General features: G+C 44.2%; 1 protein-coding gene across 3 annotated transcripts in view; it reads right to left on the bottom strand.

The window, feature by feature from the left end:
* KLHL6 (kelch like family member 6) overlaps window positions 1–21,240 on the bottom strand; it is a 78,232-nt gene that overhangs the window by 29,969 nt on the left and 27,023 nt on the right. The window contains exons 1-2 of one of the 3 annotated variants that reach the window (XM_006125198.5): window positions 10,158–10,542; window positions 3,232–3,409 (exon numbers count right to left, since the gene is read on the bottom strand). In XM_006125198.5, coding sequence (XP_006125260.3) covers window positions 3,232–3,409; window positions 10,158–10,438 — 459 coding nt within the window. In that variant the 5' untranslated portion in view covers window positions 10,439–10,542. Of the gene's footprint in view, window positions 1–3,231; window positions 3,410–10,157; window positions 10,543–21,240 lie in introns of those variants that run through there. The other 2 variants (XM_006125199.5, XM_075937469.2) reach the window with 2 other exon arrangements.

Genomic DNA, 21,240 nt, shown 5'->3' with positions numbered 1-21,240 from the left:
AGGTGACATGGGGGTGGAAATGCAGGGGGCTGCCAATACCCTGCCTACATTAGCACCAACACCCTGCCACCATTGGTGCCCGCACAGGGATACTTCGGTCCAGGAACCCTAGTCGTGCTAGGCTGGTGGAAAAACAAACCGTGTGAGCTCTCCCAGCACAGTGCAAGGGAGCTCCCTTCTCAGGCCAGTGTGAGCATGATGTCATCTTGCTGGTGGATGAGACAGGAAGTGAGAGGACTAGCCATCAGCAAAACAGTGACACTGAGTTATAAAAGTCGGAGGCCAGGCCTCCTGAGGAAAACACTAACCTCTGAGTGTGGTAATTGCAATAGATTTTAAAAAGTCAGACAGAAATATGGTTTTCTAGTTGACATTTCCCTTTCAATCAAAAGGAAGATTCTGGAAATAGAGCGTCAGAGCTGCTGTGACAGATGCATTTTGACTTTTGCTCACTGCTGTTACATTAGGGTCCCATCCCAATCGTGTTAATCCCCATATCCACTGACAACAATGTGAGCAAGATGAGGCTCCCGGTGATCAGCTCAATAAACGGAGAACCTGTCCTGAGCAAAAGATATTGCTAGTTACCCCTCAAGCTTGCTTTTTCCTGCCTCAGTGATTTTAACAGGGGAGTCGCGCACTGGTATTTAATATTGCTCTCCTTAGCCAGCTGGTAAAGAACAAAGTGCAGAAAAGACTAATAAAAGGAGATACTATGAATATAATTAAAGGTAGTATCCTCATTTTTTTCTATTTAATGTCAATAGATTGGCCATTTTAATGTTATTGTTCTCCATGGTAAGGAAAATTGTATAACTGTAACTGAAGGGGAAAGAGAAGTGAAACACAGTAAACCCACCTTTAAATGCTAACGTATTTAGATTTGTTTAAATAATCGGGGCAGAATTTTCTGGGCAGACCTGTATCCTGTTGACATATGCAGACTGTTGACCAAATCTGAAAGATGACAAGCACTGGTTACAGACTATCTAGTTCCTGTTTTTCATTTACATGTGGTCAAGAGATTAGAGAAATGCAACTGACTAATGAACAGGGGATACATTAAAAATCAAAATACTGTGATCGTGGCTATAGCTTTTGCTCTAAAAATGTCAAGAGTGTGCCACAACGCCACTGCAGAGTTCTGAGGCTTCGGTGCTAGCTGGTCTGTCCCAGGGCTATTGAATTTCTCCATTGGGCTATCACTATTAACACTAATACTTTCCCCTTATCTTCCGAGGATCTCAAAGCACCCTGCAAACACTGATTAACCCTCTCTGCTGCCCCTGCTTTCTACCTCCCATCAGGTGGGCCTTATCCCCATTTTAGAGATGGGAGAAAATGAGTTACAAAGAATGACTTGGCCAAGATTACTCATCAAGTCACTCATAAGGCTGGGAAAGACCCTAGAACTCCTAACTCCCTGGTCTGCGGGCTGTGTTCTGTTTATACGTAGCCTAGTGAGAGTAATGTAGGTATGCACACAGCTGCACAAAATTGATGGCAATAAGATGGCCCATGCTTCTATCCTAAAAGGCTCGGCGTGGGTGGAGAGCGCTGTGAATTAAACTGCGTGGGTGCATCAGAAAGTAGCAAAAGTGTGAGGTGTGAAAGCAGATCAGACACAAGAAATGGAGAAAACAATGAATATCCAACAGGTCGCAATTATTTGGACCAGAATTGCCCCCGTCCCATTGCTCCCAAGACTGCCCTCTGGATTTCACAGTGTAAACAAAACAAATATATCAATGTCCATCTACTTGGGGACCCTATCAGTACTCGTGTGGTACCCGGAGGCTGAGTGGACACCCAGGGTAATGAGGATGGGGCCCACCCTCAGCCACCTCTGCCCTCAGTGGTAAGGTTGTTTTCTTTGCTTCTGCACAGCAGCAGCTTCTCCGGCAGCTCCCTGCCCACCTCCTAGCTGTTCCATTGGGAGCAGAAAGAAGGACACCTGCTTCCCACTCTTTTAATGTCTGTTGGGGCAGCGGGGAGGGGTGGAGACGCTGGCAGGGGTCTGTGAATCAATGTTCAGTGAGACTGGGTGAAGGGGAGTTTTCGGTCACAGCCCAGAGGAGCAGCCAAGGCTCTGGCAGCAGCACGCAGCTAAAACCACTCACCATCCAGTCTACTGCAGTGAGGTAAAGGGTAGGGCCTGGGACAGACTCGGAGGGCGAAGAGGCTGTTGGGGGGCCAGGATAACACCAAAAGTGAGAAGGAAAAGTAGAATGTTGCTCAACACGTTGTGAAACCCCTTCTAAAGCACGGGCATATTCTCCAGTAATGGCCTGGTATCCCGCAGTACTGCAGTAGGGTTGGGGTGATCGCTGGCAACAGTACTAGAATTTCGTATCCTTGCCTGGACTGATACCGTCAGCGGAACATTCTAGTACTTCAGTCAGTGTTGTCACTTCTCAGGACTTATCATGAGTCTCAGGAGGTTCTGTGCTTCACTTAATGCCCCAGCAGATGTAGTCAGGCGAATAAAGCCAAACCTCAACTTTCAACTTTCATTAAAAAACAATAAAACAATTTCTAGCCCTCATGTTTTCAGAGTAAGGCCAGGCTCAAAAAATACCCAGAACAAGAATAAAAATAGTCCAGACTTTTGAAAAAAAATGCCCTGATTTTGTAATGCCAGGGGGCTCACAATACTGGACTGTTGAAAATGTTTGTGGGCCATTCCACTCAGACCATGGGTCTGGCGGAGGGGTGGAAGAGAAGTACAAATTGCCTTTTATTAAAATTAAATTACCTTTTCTGTGTGAAGGTATTTTCCTAACAAGCACACCGTCCAGAGTAAATATACTATTCTACAGGTAAGGGGTTAATCTCAGAGCTTGATATTTGTGATATTCATCGATTTTAAAGACTGACAGGACTGTTATGTACATCTAGGCTGAATGCAGGCTATTCAGAGTCCGTCTGCATCAGTAGAATGCCGTCCCACTGAGAATGCAATACCATGAGCTTTTAGACAGCATGTGTTCATGGCACTTTGGGGTCGGTCTTTTTGTTCCAGGTTCCTGCCCAGCACAATGGGTCCTGGGTTCCCATATGTGACCATCATGCAAATAAATAACATGAAGCCAAAGATCTCTGATGGGCTTGACAAATCAAAGAAGTGTGCAGCGCTTTGATCATGGGTGATGTGTTGTATTGTCCTGACAGTAAAACTGAAACAATCTGTTTGCATTAATCCATGTGTGCTGAACGTGCTTTTTCACTAACCTGGAAAAGGCTGGCGGCTTCTAAGACTTTCTGTACATTTTGCTTTGTGATCAGCACCTGGCTGGTGTAAGTGTAGTCCAACAGCATCTGCATGGTTTCCGCATCCACTCCTTGAATTATGATTTTTTCTTCATATTTTTCTTTTAAGTCATTGCAGAACATGGCCCTGAAACAAGAGCTGTTCACTGGTTACCCAAAAAGAATGAAGCATTCTGAAAAAACACAGCTACCAGATTTGAAGCTACTGCTATCGACATGTTCTACCAATGCAGAGTCCTTCTGGGTATGTCTACACTACAAAGTTAATTCGAACTAACAGACGTTAGTTCGAATTAACTTTGATAGGCGCTAAACTAAGGATGCTAAGGACTAGTCAACTATCCAATAAGCAAAGGCTATAAGTCCCCTGCTGATCCCAGGCTCCATGCAGGCGCTTTCGCTTTGAAATGCACAACAGCCCCTACTGTACTCTTGTACATTTCAAAGCTGGCATGCTGCATGCAGCCCGGAGTCAGCGGGACTTCCTGCTGGCCCTGGGCTGCACAAGGAGGTCCGCATTTCTCCTTTGAAATGTGCAAGAGCCTCAGCGGGAGCTCTTGTGTGGGGAGGGAGGAATGCGGAAGTGCCTGTCGACTAGTCGAATACTCAACTAGTAAATTACTTGATATTTAACATCTTTACACTAAACCCCGGTCTCCCTGACAACCTCTGCCTCAGATATAGCTCTGAAGACGTACACTCTTACCCCTCAGGAGGTGACTCCCAAGCCAGTAGACACCTAGGCCTGTCCCACTGAGAGTACTCTTGGAGAACCACAGGAGGCTGTTAGAGGCAGAAATTGCTGCTAAATCCATATGGCTGGAAACTCTGACTAAGGGTGCGTCTACACTGCACTGTTATTTCTAGATAACTAGCGTTATTTCGAAATAATAATACAAGTGTCTACAAAGCCATTTTGTTATTTTGAAATAAGAACATAAGAACATAAGAACGGCCGTACTGGGTCAGACCAAAGGTCCATCTAGCCCAGTATCCTGTCTACTGACAGTGGCCAGCACCAGGTGCCCCAGAGAGGGTGGACCGAAGACAATGATCAAGCGATTTGTCTCCTGCCATCCCTCTCCAGCCTCTGACAAACAGAGGCCAAGGACACCATTTTATCCCCTGGCTAATAGCCTTTTATGAACCTAACCTCCATGAATTTATCCACTTCTCTTTAAACTCTATTATAATCCTAGCCTTCACAGCCTCCTCTGGCAAGGAGTTCCACAGGTTGACAACACGCTGTGTGAAGAACTTTCTTTTATTAGTTTTAAACCTGCTACCCATTAATTTCATTTGGTGTCCTCTAGTTCTTCTATTATGGGAATTAATAAATAACTTTTCTTTATCAGCCCTCTCCACACCACTCATGATTTTATAGACCTCTATCATATCCCCCCTCAGTCTCCTTTTTTCTTAACTGAAAAGTCCCAGTTGCAATAATTTCGAAATAACGGACGGCTTATTCCGAAATCTATAAACCTCACTCTACAAGGAATAACGCCTATTCCGAAATAGCTATTTTGAAATAAGGCTTGTGTAGACACTCCACTGCTGCTATTTTGAAATAGTCCCTCACCTGGGCCATGCTAAGTTATCTACCCCCGAGTGCCTCCTGGGCTCTAAATCGAGATAGCACGTCTACATTAGGGAAGCCTGCCTCGGACTAATTTTGAGGCTTCCCTGCAGTGTCAACGTGCTATTTTGAAATAAGCTATTTCAGAATAACTATTCCGGAATAGCTTATTTCAAAATAAGCAAGCAATGTAGCCATACTCTAAGGCTATGTCTACACTACAGCGTTTTTCCAAAAAAACTTCACTTGTGTCCACACTGCAATCACGTTCTTTCGGAAAAAAATCGAAAGAACAGAGGTGTTTTTCCGACTTTGGTAAACCTCCTTCTACGAGGAAGAAGCCTTTTTCTGAAAGAGCTCTTTCCAAAAAAGGCATGTGTGGACTGGAAAGAGGGACTTCTTTTGAAAGAAGAGGAAAGAGGAAATAGCACAGGTGCTCTGGTGGCTACTTCATCCATAGTAATCACAGCTTACATGCGAGATAGCGTCCATTGAGTGTGGACACTATCAGTCAAAAAAGCAGATAGTTTTTTCAATGAGCTTTGGCAGTGTGGATGCTCTCTTTCGGAAGAAGTTTTTTTGGAAGATCTCTTCCGGAAAAGCTTCCTCCAAAAGAAGCCTTCAGTCTAGACGTAGCCTAAGTCTCCCACTATGTCCTGGACCCTATGAGTCCCAGAGAGGAGGGACTGGGAACTTTACAGATGAAGATGCCTTTAGGACAGAGTTACTTTCTCTGCTCCAGAAGCAGCTTCTCCCTCTGATGAACCTCATGGAGTTTGCTGTGGAGTTGAGAAGCTTGTGTCTTTGGGTATAAGGTATATAAATGGCAATGAATCTGAATTGTGGTTGGCTTGGCTGTTAATATTGCCTTAAATGGCAATTTCCTTGTTATTGATGACGGTGTGTTTGTAGGCTATGTTTACACTGGCAACTGAGCGACAAAACTTTTGTTGTTCAGAATGTTAACCCCCCGCTCCTGAGAGACAAAATTTTTGCCACAGCAGCGTCAGGGTGAACTGCTGTTTCCGGCAGGAGCACTGTCTGGTTGACAACGCAAACACTGTTGTGAGCATGGAAGTATTTTGCCCCACTTTTAGCGACACAGTCATGTCATTCAAAGCTGTGTAGTGTAGACAAAACTAATCCTAACAGAGTATTGTGTACAGGATCTAAACCACAGAATTAACTAAGCGCCATCTCAAAGCACTTTGCTTCCTCACTGGCACATTCATCTTTCTTTAATTTATTAATCCCCCTTTTAATTTTGAGTCTCTCTTCAAGCAGTTTTCTTCTATAAGATGAATGTACTGCTGGTGAATGGCTTCTCACTCCCAGTTCAATTCTGGTTTATGCACTTTAAATACCTGCTGATTATCCTGATCTTTGTCACTGAGTTCAGCTGTCACTTAGGGTTCGTCTGCTCTATGGGATAAGGTCCAATTAAGATACACAACTTCAGCTACATTAATTGTGTAGCTGAACTTGAAGTACCTTAACTCAACTTTTGGCGCTGTCCACACTACAGGGGCTGCGTCTAGACTGGCAAGTTTTTCCGCAAAAGCAGCTGCTTTTGCGGAAAAACTTGCCAGCTGTCTACATTGGCCACTTGAATTTGCGCAAGAACATTGACGATCTAATGTAAAATAGTGATAGAAATGTATTTGCGCAAGAGGGACAGCTAAAAAGTGTTTTGTGCAAAAAAGCCCCAAAGGTGAAAATGGCGATCGGGGCTTTCTTGCGCAAAACCGTGCAAGAAAACTTTTCCGTTAAAAGCATTTGCGGAAAATTATGCCAGTCTAGACGTAGCCAGGAGGTCGAAGGGAGAACATTTCCCTTCGACTTCCCTTACTTCTCTTGGAAGCAGGCCTTCCGGCATCGACTGGTGCATGCCTCTTTGTTCGAATTAGTGTGTCTTCCCTGGACCCACTAATTCGAACCCTGAAAGATTAATAGCAGCAGCTTCGATCTTCTCTGTAGTGTTCACGGACTCTTAGAGGCCAGGTGCCAGATTTCAAAGATGATTCAATCACAACAGTAAGATTAGAAGTACCTGAACCTTTTTTTGACTACAGCCAGAGGAAAACATGTGTGAGCGTCTCAAATGTAATTCATCTCCTATTAACCTGGAATGCCAAATCTTTCTAGGTTAGAAAGGACCACATAAGGATGCAAAGTTAGGAGGACTGTGTATAATTGTCTTGCAGACCAAAGTCTTCACGGACAGAAAAGGTGTGTGTTTCCTGCCAAACACAGATTAGCAACCTCTCTGGGAAGCGGAGGCCAGGTGCTGTCGTTTTTACCACAAAATACTTAGATGAGGTGAGCCACAGGCGGGGCCTATGCTGTTGACCTCTCCTAGCTAGATTTCAATAAAAGTGACCTGCACCTTCTCTACACTAGGGTTTTAAGCAAGATAGACAATCCATGTTAGTCTCCTGCTGTGCACGGCAGGGAAGACAGAGCCTGTGAGCAGAAGGCTTGTGCAGACCTAATCATTCCAAAGACTTGCCTCATTCTCATTTTCACTGCCCTGTAGCATTTTCCTGTTCCCTGCTTTCCTTCCTGGTTCCCACGGAAGTCAATGGCAAAATATCTTTTAACTTCAACAGGAGCAGGAGTTAGGCCCCTGTTACTTCTGTGTATTTTACTCTGTCATGTTATAGCAGGGGTGCTGCATGCTGTTGAGATGACATTTTCGGGTATTCCAGGCAGGCAGGCATTTGAGAGCAAAAGCACCGGTCACACGTTAGAGAGAGAGGGGTTCTATACAAAAAAGGAAAGAATTAAAGGGCACATACTGCACGTGTGGTAGTGGAAGAGCTTCATGTGAGTGAGAAACGGGCTGTTGTCCTAGGATGCAGCTGTTCTGTACCCTCACTTCTTTATCTCCTAGATCTGTGATTGTGGTCTTGTGGTAAGGCAGGGCACTAACAGCCGGGGAGGTGCAGCTCTGTTCTCACCTTATCAGCCTGAAACTGGAGTAACTCAGTGGAGTTACCGTGGCTTTCCGCTCTCACGGGGGAGCTTTCTGCACCTATCCTCTAACCTTTAAATGGGGGGAATAATATTTTCCCCTACCCCCACTTCAGTGGGGTGAGGGGAGACTTGTTTACTGTGTGTGAGACCTGCTGAGACCCTGGGTTGAAAAGCGCTAAGCAACTCCACATCACTCCTCCTTGAAAGTCAGGGGGCAGAAATGGGGGGGAGGAGGGGTGTAACATCATGGAGGACTGGTGTCTCTTCCAGCAGCTCTACTGTGGCCAGGCAACTCTGCTCTACAAAATGGTGCCTTCCACGTGGGCCATACAGAAACATCCTGCAAGCCCCCAGCTGGACAAAGCTCTCGAGGCTGGGAATGCAGGGCACTACCACACCACTGCCCTGCTTTCAGATTTTCAGAATTGGGTGTCTAAAATAAGGCTTCAAAGTCCAAATTTAGACCCAGGAAATGGGAGCTGCTGTGCACCCAGCATTTTTGAATGTTAGGACACTTAGGTTCCTAGATTTGGACTTAATGAGTGTAATTTTAAGCACCCGCATTTTGGCAAATGTTCGACTCTCATAACTAACAGTTGCTTCTGAAAATATTGGCCCCAGTTTCTGTGGGATTGTTTCTCCACTACCTGGTGCAAATCAGGTGTAAAATGCTGCTCTTCTGGTTTGGTACCCTCTTTACACCATTTACTTTGCACAGCTGGAGTGGAGAATTTAAGGCACGTTTAAGGATACAGGACTCCATCAAAACATTATATTATATATGATCTTCAATGATAACAGAGGAAGGACTGAAAGTTGATACCTCTGCCTGGTCCCTGCTCAACCCCTGTTTAAAATGTGAATTTAGCATGAACTACTTATACTATAAACTTAAAAAACAACAAATGGTCTGGTAGCACTTTATAGACTAACAAAGCATGTAGATGGGCTCATGAGCTTTCATGGGCACAACCCACTTCTTCAGATGGCTGGAGTTTTACTATGTTAGCATCCAAAATGTGTTAGGCCTTGTACAAACCTACCCCCCAATTCAGGATGACAAATGAGAGAAATAATTTTAGAAATCTATTTGCTCCCTGCAGACATGCAACATCCAATGAATCCATCCTTGCTCTTCACATGACAAAACCCAGTCAGTATCCACCCTCCTTTTTGAGCCATTTTGTGCCATATCCCAAAGGGCTGAGAGGGGCACCATACACCCAGGGGCATTTCATCCTCCCAGAGTCCTCTGCCAACAGCAGATGCCTGGCTGATAGCAGTCAGTGATGTGTGATGCCAACAGCCACTCCCGTCACACTGGGGATCCCTGGCTGGAGGAAGCCAATCTGTAATCCCCTGATAACACACAATACTGGTTTGACTGTTGGCCATTTTTCAGTTACATTATTTTAATTCAGATTTCCACTGTTCATTTTGTTTCCCTTTTTCCTTATGGCACCACTACTACACTGCTTTCAGCTGCATGAGTTTCACATGTAAATCTTATTTTGTATTAGGTTTAGTCTCGGATGTCTAAAATAGCACTTCTCTTGTGATCTCTGTGAGTAAACTTCACTAAGCCTCCATGAAACTGGCACTTCCTACTCAAATCACTAATGCCTGCAGATTTGTTTCCCTCCAGTTTCCACTGTAGTCAGTCACCACGCCATCTCAACAGTTGACAAAAAATCCCAGCTATGCAAATGTGAAGGTCTAAACTGATAATGGAAAATGTTATAACTCATACTGTGTTTCTCCATGAGTCTCAAGTTTGTTCCTTCCAGTCAGGAGCCTAAAGTTCACTGTGGTTTTAAAAGGACTAAAGGTGGATTCTTTGGAATTTGTAAAATTTCTTCCTTACAAGAAGTTCCCATCTCTCAACTGATTTTACAGTAATCTTGGGAAAGACAGGAAAGAGGACACACATCCTTTTCCCTTCTCAACAAGTTTACAGACTATGCATTCTACCACATAGTAATAGTGAAAAAAGACAACTTCCACAGTCACACTAAAACAAAACTACCCCAAATTTGCAATGAATCAAGGATGCATACAATGATGGGTAAACAATGCTCAGAATATTTGGCTAAGATTTTGTCCTTCCATCGCCAATTGTTTTCCCTCCAGTTGTCTGTTTGGGGTAGACGTGACATGTTTGACATTGTTGCTTTCCTAATTTAAGGCTCCAACTGTCAAAGAGAGTAACGGAGACAGGGGTCCAAACCCTCTGAAAGTCGGCAAGAGCTGGGCACTCAGCCTGAGGCGCCTTAGAAACGCCCAGCCTCCGTGTACTGAGGGGAAAAGGTGTTGGTTTTAAAAACTGCCTTACCTGAAATAATTGCTTGCTGCCGCCAGGACCACACGGTGGCAAGAGAATTCCATGTGGTCCACACACAAGATGACATCCGTGAGAGAGTTTTCCAGCCTCAGGTTCTCCAGGCCATTCTGAAGCACCATAGAAAGCCCAGTGTCATCAAACTTAACCTTGTCCCCACTTGAGATTTCCACTAGGTCCCCCATCTTCCTGGAGTACTCATTGTCCAAAGAGACCAGAGGGTCTTCAGAACTTTTCTCCACTGTGTCCCCCATGTTGGAACCAGACCGTGTCATTCCGTTGGGGCTTCTCTCTAAAAGAGTTCCTAAGCTTCAGATGAGTTACACTGCCGAAGTTAAGCGGATTTCCTGTCCAGGGCTCTCCGCTTATCTACAGCTGTCACACACATAACAGGAAGCCTTGCACTTTCTCATCCTGTTAACACAAACAAAGGCTGGGAGGGTGAAGGTTTCTGTGAATTTCGGGCAATATCAACATGTTTAGAAAAGACTTAAGATGCTTCTAAATGTGAGAAGATTACAAATGATGGGGAAGGCCTCTCTCGCATCCTGACACTGGCCTTTTATTTATCCCAATTTGCTTATCCAAAATGAAAGGTGTCCTTTATGGATTCCAGGTCCATCCACTGGCAGTGAGTACTGAATGTGAGAAATGTCTGTTATCAGGCATAAATTCTCACAATTAGACACTTTATCATTTTAAATGCTGATGCCTGAGCTGCCATCTATAACATGTTTACTTTGTTGTTAGGGTGCTACCAAATTTACCACCATAAAACACACGTCACGGACCGCAAAATCTGTTCTCACTCTGTGAAATCTGGTCTTTTGTCTGCTATTTCTCTACACTGTGCAGATTTCACATGGGAGACCTGTGTTCCTCAAATTAGGAGTCCTAACCCAAAAGTAATTGCAGGGGGTCACCAGGTCATTTTAGGGGGGCACAGGATTGCCATGTTTACTTCTCAACTTTCTTTGGAGCTGGGCAGCTGGAGGGTGGTGGCTGTTGGTCATGTGCCCCGCTCTGAAGCCAGTGTTCCAGCCACCGCAGTGTAGAAGTAAGGCTGGTAATTCCATACATATCATGCCAACCTTGCATCTGCGCTGCTGACTCCAGAGCTGGGCGGCTGGAGAGTGGCGGCTGCTGACTGAGGACCTTGTTCAGCAGGCACAGCTACTGCCAGCAGCAGCGCAGCAGTAAAAGTAGCAGTATTATAACCCCTCCCACACCACAATAACCTTGTGAAACCGCCCCTACACACAACTCAGTAAATACACCAGAAGTTCACGAAGTTCCTCTCATAACTGTGAAGCCTCATTGAGAATTATTTTATTTTGATACCAAGAGACAAATTCTCTTCCTGTCTCTGTAGCACCTGACAACAACATGGGTGTAGTTTCACTCTCCCTCCACAAGAGGGCCATCCAAGTATAGGGTGGACTCCTGAATTGTATGCAATTGTGAGCCGCACAGGGCAGAAGAGGTTTAGGGCAGGATAAAAGCAACCTGAGTGTAGTGGGGTGGCTACCCCACACTAGCTGGAAGGGGTTGAAGCAGGCTGGAGGGAGCCTGTGCAGAGCCTTGGCCAATCAGAAGAGGCTTTTAAGAAGCCAATCAGAGGGCAGCTTGCTGGGCCAAGCCCTGTATATAAGGAGCTTCCCAGCAAAGCGAGGCAGTCGGGTCCTGATGTTGGAGGGTGTGGGACTGGTTTCCTGAGAAACACTTTGGTGAGAGAGCAGTGCTGGACAGGATCAGGGGGGCTAGAGAGAGAGGCTTCAGCCTGATACCTTCCAGGCTGCTGGCCTTGACACAAGGGCCAGGGAGGTGCAGGAATCACAGGGGAAGTGGCCCAGGGAACAGGAGGCAGTAGAAGGGAGAGAAGGGGACAGGATGAGGCTTCTGCCCAAGGGTCTCTGGTCCAGGACCTAGAGTACTGGGTGGGCCTGGGTCCCCCCTTATCGCTCATACCACACCTTGCTACCAGGAACAGTGGCCTATACAGACTGTGGCGTGCCCTGAGGCAGAGGGGCTAGGCTTTGGGGATGCAGTTGGCCATAGTGGCAGGGGAAGTTGAGAACTGCTGATACCTCTGGAAGGGGGTGAGAGACCACTGTGGTGGGCACTGCTGGAGAGCAGTGTCCTGAAGAGGACTCCATGGTCTGGGAGTAATGTGGGTCCAGAGCAAGATCGTGAGAAGAGCACAGAGCGATGATGAGCAAGACATCTGCCAGGAGGCACCCTGCTGAAAACTGAGCTAATTCCTGGAACAACCAGCAGGAGGTGCCATGGCAGTGAGTTGTGCCCCATGGGCACTGAGGAACTGAGGAAGAATGGAGTTCAAAGATTCATTGCTACAAAGATCCCCTCTGGGTTCTTCTCTTGTACTTTTATCCAACTTTTCCAAAGAAAGAAAGAAAGAAAGAAAGAAGGCCCAGTCCTTGACATAATGTACTGTATTGATTCCAAAAAGGACAGAAAGAGGGAGAATTCACTAGGAGGGTGGTGAAGCACTGGAATGGGTTCCCTAGGGAGGTGATGGAATTTTCATCTCTAGAGGTTTTTAAGTCCCAGCTTGACAAAGCCCTGGCTGGGCTGATTTAGTTGGGATTGGTCCTGCCTTTAGCAGAGGGTTGGACTCAATGACCTCCTGAGGTCTCTTCCAATTTTATGATTCTGTGAGTCTAATACTCTAATTAAAATGGGAAATGTTTTTGGAATATTTTTTAAAAAGCTAAGTTTTGAACTATGGAAAATGAAAATGTTCAATTTTTTTATTCTCCTCCTCCCACCCCACACCAGTTTTTATCTAGCTCTAAAGAGACTTGAGTATGCTTAGGGTATGTCTACACTACATAGTTTGTAGTGACACGGCTGTGTTGACACAGCCCTGTCACTAAAAGTCAGCATGAATCCATGCTGTCTGTCAGCACTTTTGTTGACAAAATACTTCCACCCCCAATGACGGGGTTTGGTTTTGTTAGCAGGAGTGGATTCACACTTTCACTTGCTGTGGCAAAACTTTGTCATGCGTGGGGGTAAAAGGCTGTTGATCAAGTGCAGACATAGCCTTAGACATTAGAATCCCTTACTGCAAGAACTTTAAGAATGGGATTTCTCTTTGGAGGCCTTCATGAACAAAGAGATGAAGACTAGTAACGGTAATATGTTGAGAAACATACTTTGTAAGATGGCTGATATTGCAAATTGGCTTTTAAACATTCTGTTTTTAATCGAAACAACTACATTGATTTGATTGCCTGACCTGCTCTTCATCCACCAATCCATCTCTACCCAGAATTACAACTATAATTCCAAACCTCTGAGAAGCTTCAAGCAAACTCCAAAGAGATGTTTCCTCTCCAATGTGGAATAGATTCTGCCACACACAAAAAACTACACTGCTCTGAGATACAAAACAGGTAATTTTAGGTCTTGGACTTGGGTTTACAGTCCATTCAAGGACTAGGAACAGAGGCTACATCTAGTCTTCAGGCTTCTTTCGGAAGAAACATTTCCAGAAGAGATCTTCCAAAAAAACATCTTCCAAAAGAGCTTCCACACTGCCAAAGTGCATCAAAAAAGTGATCTGCTTTTTCGAAAGGTAGCTTACACACTGAATGGATGCTATCTCGCATTTAAACTGTGATTACTATGGACAAAGTGGCCACCAGGGCACCTGTGCTTTTTCCTCTTTCCTCTTCTTTGAAAGAACTCCTTCTTCCCAGTCCACACATGCCTTTTTCCAAAAGAGCTCTTTTGGAAAAAGGCTTCTGCTTCGTAGAAAGAGGATTACCAATGCCAGAAAATCCCATTTGTTCTTTTAATTTTATTTCAAAAGAATGCGATTGTAGTGTGGACGTAATTGAAGATTTTTTGGAAAAACTGCCATTTTCCCACAAAACTTTATAGTGTAGGTGAGAAATTCTGAAAGCTAGCTAGAGAATTTAGCCACAGAACCCTGTTGAAAGTAATGGGAGTTGGGTGGCCTAATCCTGTCATTGGCTTTGGAACTTTATATCTGCAGGGAACCAGGAAATCCTCCATTTCAGTGGGATATGATACTTATTTCTAATTTTGATAAGTGGTATAAGAGCACACCTTGAATCTGTGACACTATTATTTACAGGATTGGTGCTTTAGGCCATCTCTAGGTTTCTGAAATTCATTAGTTATCTTTCTCTCTCCTTCCAAACTCTTTCTAATTAAAGCCACAATATTAAAGGAGCCTGACTTTACAATCGGAGGGAATGAACAATTATGCTGAGATAGAACTGGACTTTGGGTGGCCCTGGTGCAGGCTGCAAGGGTGGAAAGCAAGGAAGCCAGAAATCTCCCTCCTTTTCTCCCCACTCTGCTGCATTCATTGTCTGTCATTTCTTGTAGAATTTGCTCAATCTTTATTTGCTCCTTCATGATCCCAGAGCGGAATGCAGCTGTGGAGTTGCTATTGCTACTTCTAGTGACTGTGAATTCCTCTCTTCTTATGCTCCATCTGTGTCTGCCAGATCCACGGGTTCAAAAATCATGAGTCAGTCCCCAAAAAAATCATAAGATTGATCTAAATAAATCATATTTTAACCACAATATTAGATTATTTGTATTTGCCTTCTAGTGTCTGAACCCTTTAAGGTTCCCATTTCCAAGCTTTTCTTTATACCATTAGGGTTAGAAACTTGACTGTTTTTTAAATGGAAACTGAGGTTCTCAGGTAAGTACCCAAGACACTTTAAGAAAACTACTAAACATTGCAAGATATAGTTAAATTACTAGGATGCGCAAAGGTGAATACAAACTTTGGGTTCAGGTCCCATTAACGCTGCAAAATGAAACCATGCCCTAACTATGTCAGTGGAGAACTGCGATGCAACTAGCTCCCCAACCATTATGGATGACATAGGGAATACCCTAGCAGCCTCCACTGTGTTGAATGGTGCAAATGTTGATGGCTGTCTTCCTTCTTATCGCCGTCTGTGCCATTATAGAATCATAGAACACTAGAACTGGAAGGGACCTCGAGAGGTCCGTCGAGTCCAGTTCCCTGCCTTCATGACAGGACCCAGTACAATCTAGACCATCCCTGATAGATGTCAATCTAACCTGTTCTTAAATATCTCCAGAGATGGAGATTCCACAACCTCCCAAGGCAACTTATTCTAGCGTTTAATCACCCTGACAATTAGGAAGTTTTCCCTAATGTCCAACTCCCTTGCTGCAGTTTAAGCCCATTGCTTCTTGTCCTATCCTCAGAGGCTAAGGAGAACAATTTTTCTCCCTTTTAGATACCTGAAAACCGTTACCATGTACCCTCTCAGTCTTCTCCTTTCCAAACTAAACAAACCCAATTATTTCAGTCTTCCTTCATAGGATATGTTCTCTAGACCTTTAATCACCTTTGTTGCTCTTCTCTGGACTTTCTCCAATTTCTCCACATCTTTCTTGAAATGTAGTGCCCAGAACTGGACACAATACTCCAATTGAGGCCTAATCAGCACAGAGTAGAGCATAGGAATGACTTCTCGTGTCTTGCTCACAACACTCCTGTTAATGCATCCCAGAATCATGTTTGCTTTTTTTGCAACAGTGTCACACTGTTGACTCATATTTAGCTTGTGGTCCACTACGACCCTTAGATTCTTTTTTGCAATACTTCTTCCTAGAAAGTTGCTTTCCATTCTGAATGTGTGAAACTGATTGTTCCTTCCTAAGTGGAGTACTTTGCATTTGTCCTTATTAAATTTCATCCTATTTACCTCAGACCATTTCTCAAGTTTGTCCAGATCATTTGAATTATGACCTCATCCTCCAAAGCAACTGCAACCCCTCCCAGCTTCGTATCATCTGCAAACTTAATAAGCATACTCTCTATGCCAATATCTAAATCGTTGATGAAGATATTGAACAGAACCAGACCTAAAACAGACCCCGTGGAACCCGACTTGTTATGCCCTTCCAGCATGATTGTGAACCGTTAATAACTACTCTCTGAGAACGGGTATCCAGCCAGTTATGCACCCACCTTATAGGAGCTCCATCTAAGTTGTATTTGCCAAGTTTATTGATAAGAATATCATGCGAGACCGTATCAAATGCCTTACTAAAGTCTAGGTATACCACGTCCACTGCTTCTCCCTTATCCACAAGACTCGTTATCCTATCAAAGAAAGCTATCAGACTGGTTTGACATGATTTATTCTTTACAAATCCGTGCTGGCTGTTACCTATCACCTTATTATCTTCTAGGTGTTTGCAGATGAATTCCTTACTTGCTCCATTATCTTTCCTGGCACAGAGGTTAAACTGACTGGTCTGGTTTTCTAAAGCTACAGCCCAAGAAGAAAAACATATCATCTGCTGATTATGTACTCCTGGAAACTCCAGATCAGAGACCCCTGAACTGTATAAAAGCTGGACTAAATGTTTCATGACTGTGCTAGTTATGAGCTGAGGTTGTTATGAACTTGTGACCACCGACAAGACCCTCCGCAGGCCTGAAAGGCTAATCACCTGCCACAGACCTTGTCAGAGTTGGGTCATCTCTGCTAAGTGTATTAGCCTGCATACAGATTCTTCTGGTGTTTTAGATATGCTTTCTGAGTGACGCTTTAGCCCTGGCATAGAAAGAGCTGTGTGGCAGCTTAACTGAGGCAGTTAATTATCAATCTCTGAAAAGAAACCAAGTAGCTCTGCTCAGGCAGTGAGCTTCTTGCTGGGAATAATACAGCAAATGCTGGGACCTGTTCTGGAGATGCACATCTCTCTCCCCACTGACTGGGGCACCCTTGCTGAGCACCAGAGGAGGAAAGATAGGTAGAACTGTGACACTCAGATCCCCTTGCCAACACCCTTTATTTGTAACTGCTATAAACCTTATCTTTTCTACCAGGCAGCTCCTCATGGTCAGAGTCTGCCTTTCTAGAAGTGCTTAATAGTACCAGAATCCTTTGGTCCACAAGGAAAGACTCACTGCAGCTTAAGTGATGGGTTGTTGGTGATTTGTCATGATTTGCCTAAGTACTAGCATCATCAGGCAGTAATGCAGAGCTGAGAGGCAAGTGCTGTGTTTTACATGACCACAGGCTAATAGAACAAAATAATCAGAGTCGTTTTTAAGGTATCTGAAGTCATCCAGGCACTTGTTTTTGCGTTGATCTCTTTAAAGCAGGCTGGTTATTAATGGTTTAATAGATCACCAGTAATTTAAGCAAATGCGACCCTGTTATGTCACCCTAGACTACTACAGTGGTATATTCCTTAATCCTATCTGTTTTTACTTTCTAGTAATGGCTTCCAAAAAGAGTTCTGACACTCTTTGGCCTTCAGAACTTGCTTCGGCAGCAGCCTTCTTTCCTCGTGAACTCACTAATTGTCCTCTAATGAACCTGTTAATCTGATGTCAGTGCAGGACTGATGGATTCCTTGCCTGTGTTTTCAGTAAGTTTGTCCAACAACCACAAGCTGAAAATAGGAAGTCTTCATTTAAACCAGGAAACTGATGAGATTTTTGTAGGTACGTGGGAAGATTGTTCTTAAAATAACACCTGAAACTTGTGGACCTAGTTTTATACAAACTACTAGTAAACTGGCTTGTCTGATTCATCTTGGTGGCCTTTCGTAGTTTACTCTTTCTAATCTGAAGTCACTGTTCATTTCATGACCTTCTCTTTGAGCCTTATATTGAAGGAGTGTTGGTTCCATTTCCCTGGTTAGGGCTGTGGCCATTGTCTGAAGCTGTTAGGCAATTTCACTTTTGCTGGGATGGCCCTAACTCCCTCTGTCCCAAATTGCACCTCATTTGGGGCCTCTCCTCCTTTTTGAAAATTGCACAACTTTAAAAAAAAAAGTATAAATTACCATGGCGGGCCCTACCATCTGTTTGTTTATGTTTGTAGTTCAAGTACAGTATTTGTTTTATTCAGTTGTATGGCACCTAGAGCACTTTGAGTGGGGAGAAGAGTTGCGATAGAAATATAATTTATTGTTTTCACATGTAAAGAAGCATAACAGCATTATTTGTTCAACATCTGGATGGCCAGGATAGGGTCCAGAGTGACCAGGACAGATTAGAGGACTGGGCCAAAAGAAATCTGATGAGGTTCAAGAAGAACAAGTGCAGAATCCTGCACTTGGGACGGAAGAAGCCCAAGTATTGTTACAGGCTGGGGCCTGAATGGCTAAGTAGCAGTTCAGCAGAAAAGGACCTGGGGATTACAGTGGATGAGAAGCTGGATATGAGTCAACAGTGTGTCCTTGTAGCCAAGAAGGCTAATGGCATATTAGGGTGCATTATGAGGAGCATTGCCAGCAGATCCAGAGAAGTGATTATTCCCCTTTATTCAGCTCTGGTGAGGCCACATCTGGAGTATTGTGTCCAGTTCTGGGCCCACAACTATAGAAAGGATGTGGACACATTGGAGAGGGTCCAGTGGGAGGGTGACCAAAATGATTAGGGGGCTGGAGCGCATGACCTATGAGGAGAGACTGAGGGATTTGGGTTTGTTTAGTCTGCAGAAGAGAAGAGTGAGGGGGGATTTGATAGCAGCCTTCAACTTCCTGAAGGGAGGTTCCAAAGAGGATGGAGAAAGGCTGTTCACAGTAGTGATGGATGGCAGAACAAGGAGCAATGATCTCAAGTTACACTGGGGGAGGTCTAGGTTGGATATTAGGAAACACTTTCACTAGGAGGGTGGTGAAGCACTGGAATGGGTTACCTAGGGAGGTGGTGGAATCTCCATCCCTAGAGGTTTTTAAGTCTTGGCTTACAAGTAGGATCTCTTATTCCTATTCTTACAAGTAGGAATAAGAGATCCTCTGGAATAGGGCTTTATTCCGGATGATCGTGCCAGTCTGGACGCTTTCTCCGGCTTATCTCCAAGCCGGAAAAAAGCGGCGGCCATGAAAATGCAAATGCCGTGAGGGATATTTAAATCCCCCGCAGATTTGCCTTTTCCCAAGTGCTACATTAGCATGCCTATTTCGTAATAGGCGGCCAGTGTAGACACAGCCAATAAGTGCTGTGTAGATGCTCCCTATTATGAAATAAGCTACGCAATTGATGTAGCTCAATTTGCATAGCTTATTTCGAGTTAAACCCTGCAGTGTAGACTTACCCTAAAGTGGTCTGTCCCTTCTCCTGGGAACAGGAGGTTCTTTCCTATGCTCCTTTCACTGCACATCTACACTACAAGCTTTTATATCAAAATAATGTCTAGCTGGAGGACTTCTTACTCTGACTCACGGTAACCTTCATTCCTTCGACTTCCTGCTCTGTAGACAGCTCCCAAAATTGAGTTGAGCTATTTCTACTACAGCTACACAATTGATGTAGCTGAAGTTGCATAGCTTAATTCAACTGGGTGGGGTTGCAACTTCTTTGGAGGATAGGGACATAATTCAAAATGACCTTAGCAAGTTAGAGAAATGGTCAGAGGTAAACAGGATGAGGTTTAATAAAGAGAAATGCAAAGTGCTCCACTTAGGAAGGAACAATCAGTTCCATACATACAAGATGGGAAGCGACTGTCTAGGAAGGAGCATGGCGGAAAGGGATCTAGGGGTCATAGTGGACCACAAGTTGAATATGAGTCAACAGTGTGATGCTGTTGCAAAAAAAGCAAATATGATTCTAGGTTGTATCAACAGGTGTGTTGTAAGCAAAACTCGTGAAGTCATTCTGCCGCTCTACTCTGCACTAGTTAGGCCTCAGCTGGAGTACTGTGTCCAGTTCTGGGCGCCACATTTCAAGAAAGATGTGGAGAAATTGGAAAGGGTACAGAGAAGAGCGACAAGAATGATTAAAGGTTTAGAGAACATGACCTATGAAGCCAGGCTTCATGAACTGGGCTTGTTTAGTTTGGAAAAAAGAAGATTAAGGGGGGACATGATAGCTGTTTTCAAATATCTAAAAGGGTGTCACAAGGAGGAAGGAGAAAATTTGTTCCTCTTGGTTTCTGAGGACAGGACAAGGAGTAATGGGCTTAAAGTGCAGCAGGGGAGGTTTAGATTGGACATTAGGAAAAAATTCCTAACTGTCAGGGTGGTCCAATATTGGAATAAATTGCCAAGGGAGGTGGTGGAATCTCCCTCTCTGGAGATATTTAAGAACAGGTTAGATAGACATCTGTCAGGGATGGTGTAGACGGAGCTTGGTCCTGACTTGAGGGCGGGGGGCTGGACTTGATGACCTCTCGAGGTCCCTTCCAGTCCTATTATTCTATGACTCTATGATTCTAACTTTAGCCCTGGTGTAGACGTACCCTTAGAATCCTTGGTCGTTAAAAGTGAAGGAGCAGCAGCTGATGTCCCTATATCATTACATGACAAGCTAATTGGGTGGGCCTTGTACTTGCAAACAGGAAGAAAAATGAGACCCTTTAAAAGCATGGCCCTCTTTTGTTTTAAACCAGTCCTCAATGCGAAGGCAAGTCTTTAAAGAATCTCTACACTATACGAGTCACAAATAGGCTCTCCCTTCAACATCCGGCTCCATCCTGCTTTAATTTATTTAAATAAATAAATAAATAAATACATAAAGTTGTCCTGGATATTTGTAGGGCTGCCAGCCCTTCAGGATCTTGGAGGGCCCAGGAATTAAAGATTGATCTTTAATTTAAAATTGTCATGTGATGAAACCTCCAGGAATACATCCAACCAAAATGGCAATCCCTGTTCTGGGGATCATTGTCTATTGAGCCATAAAATAGATGGCAAAGCTATACTTACTCTCCTTGTTGGAGCGGTCTTTCTGTAATTATACCCTTTGGGCCAGAACCAGACTTCTGAGAGTGTGAGTTGCACAAGGAATGCACAATCAAACCTTTCCTGAGGACAACAGTCCTTTATTTTTCCAGCATGGCCTAAACTTCTCTTGTCCACTTATAGAGTGTCATTTATTTGGAAGAACTATTCACACGTGAGTGGCCGTGCTTCAGCAACAGGGAGAGAAACAGCTGCTTTTAAATCCAAATAGATGCCATGGCAGCCATCACTACACCAGTATCTAGGCTTGCCAATTTTGGTTGGATGTATGCCTGGAGGTTTCATCACATGACAATCTTTAATTAAAGATTAATCTTTAATT

This window comes from Pelodiscus sinensis, chromosome 10 (assembly GCF_052426305.1).
Source record: "Pelodiscus sinensis isolate ZL-2025 chromosome 10, ASM5242630v1, whole genome shotgun sequence".
Lineage (NCBI taxonomy): Eukaryota > Metazoa > Chordata > Testudines > Trionychidae > Pelodiscus > Pelodiscus sinensis.
Note: the sequence above shows the minus strand (reverse complement) of the source record. Positions and strands in the feature narration are given on the sequence as shown.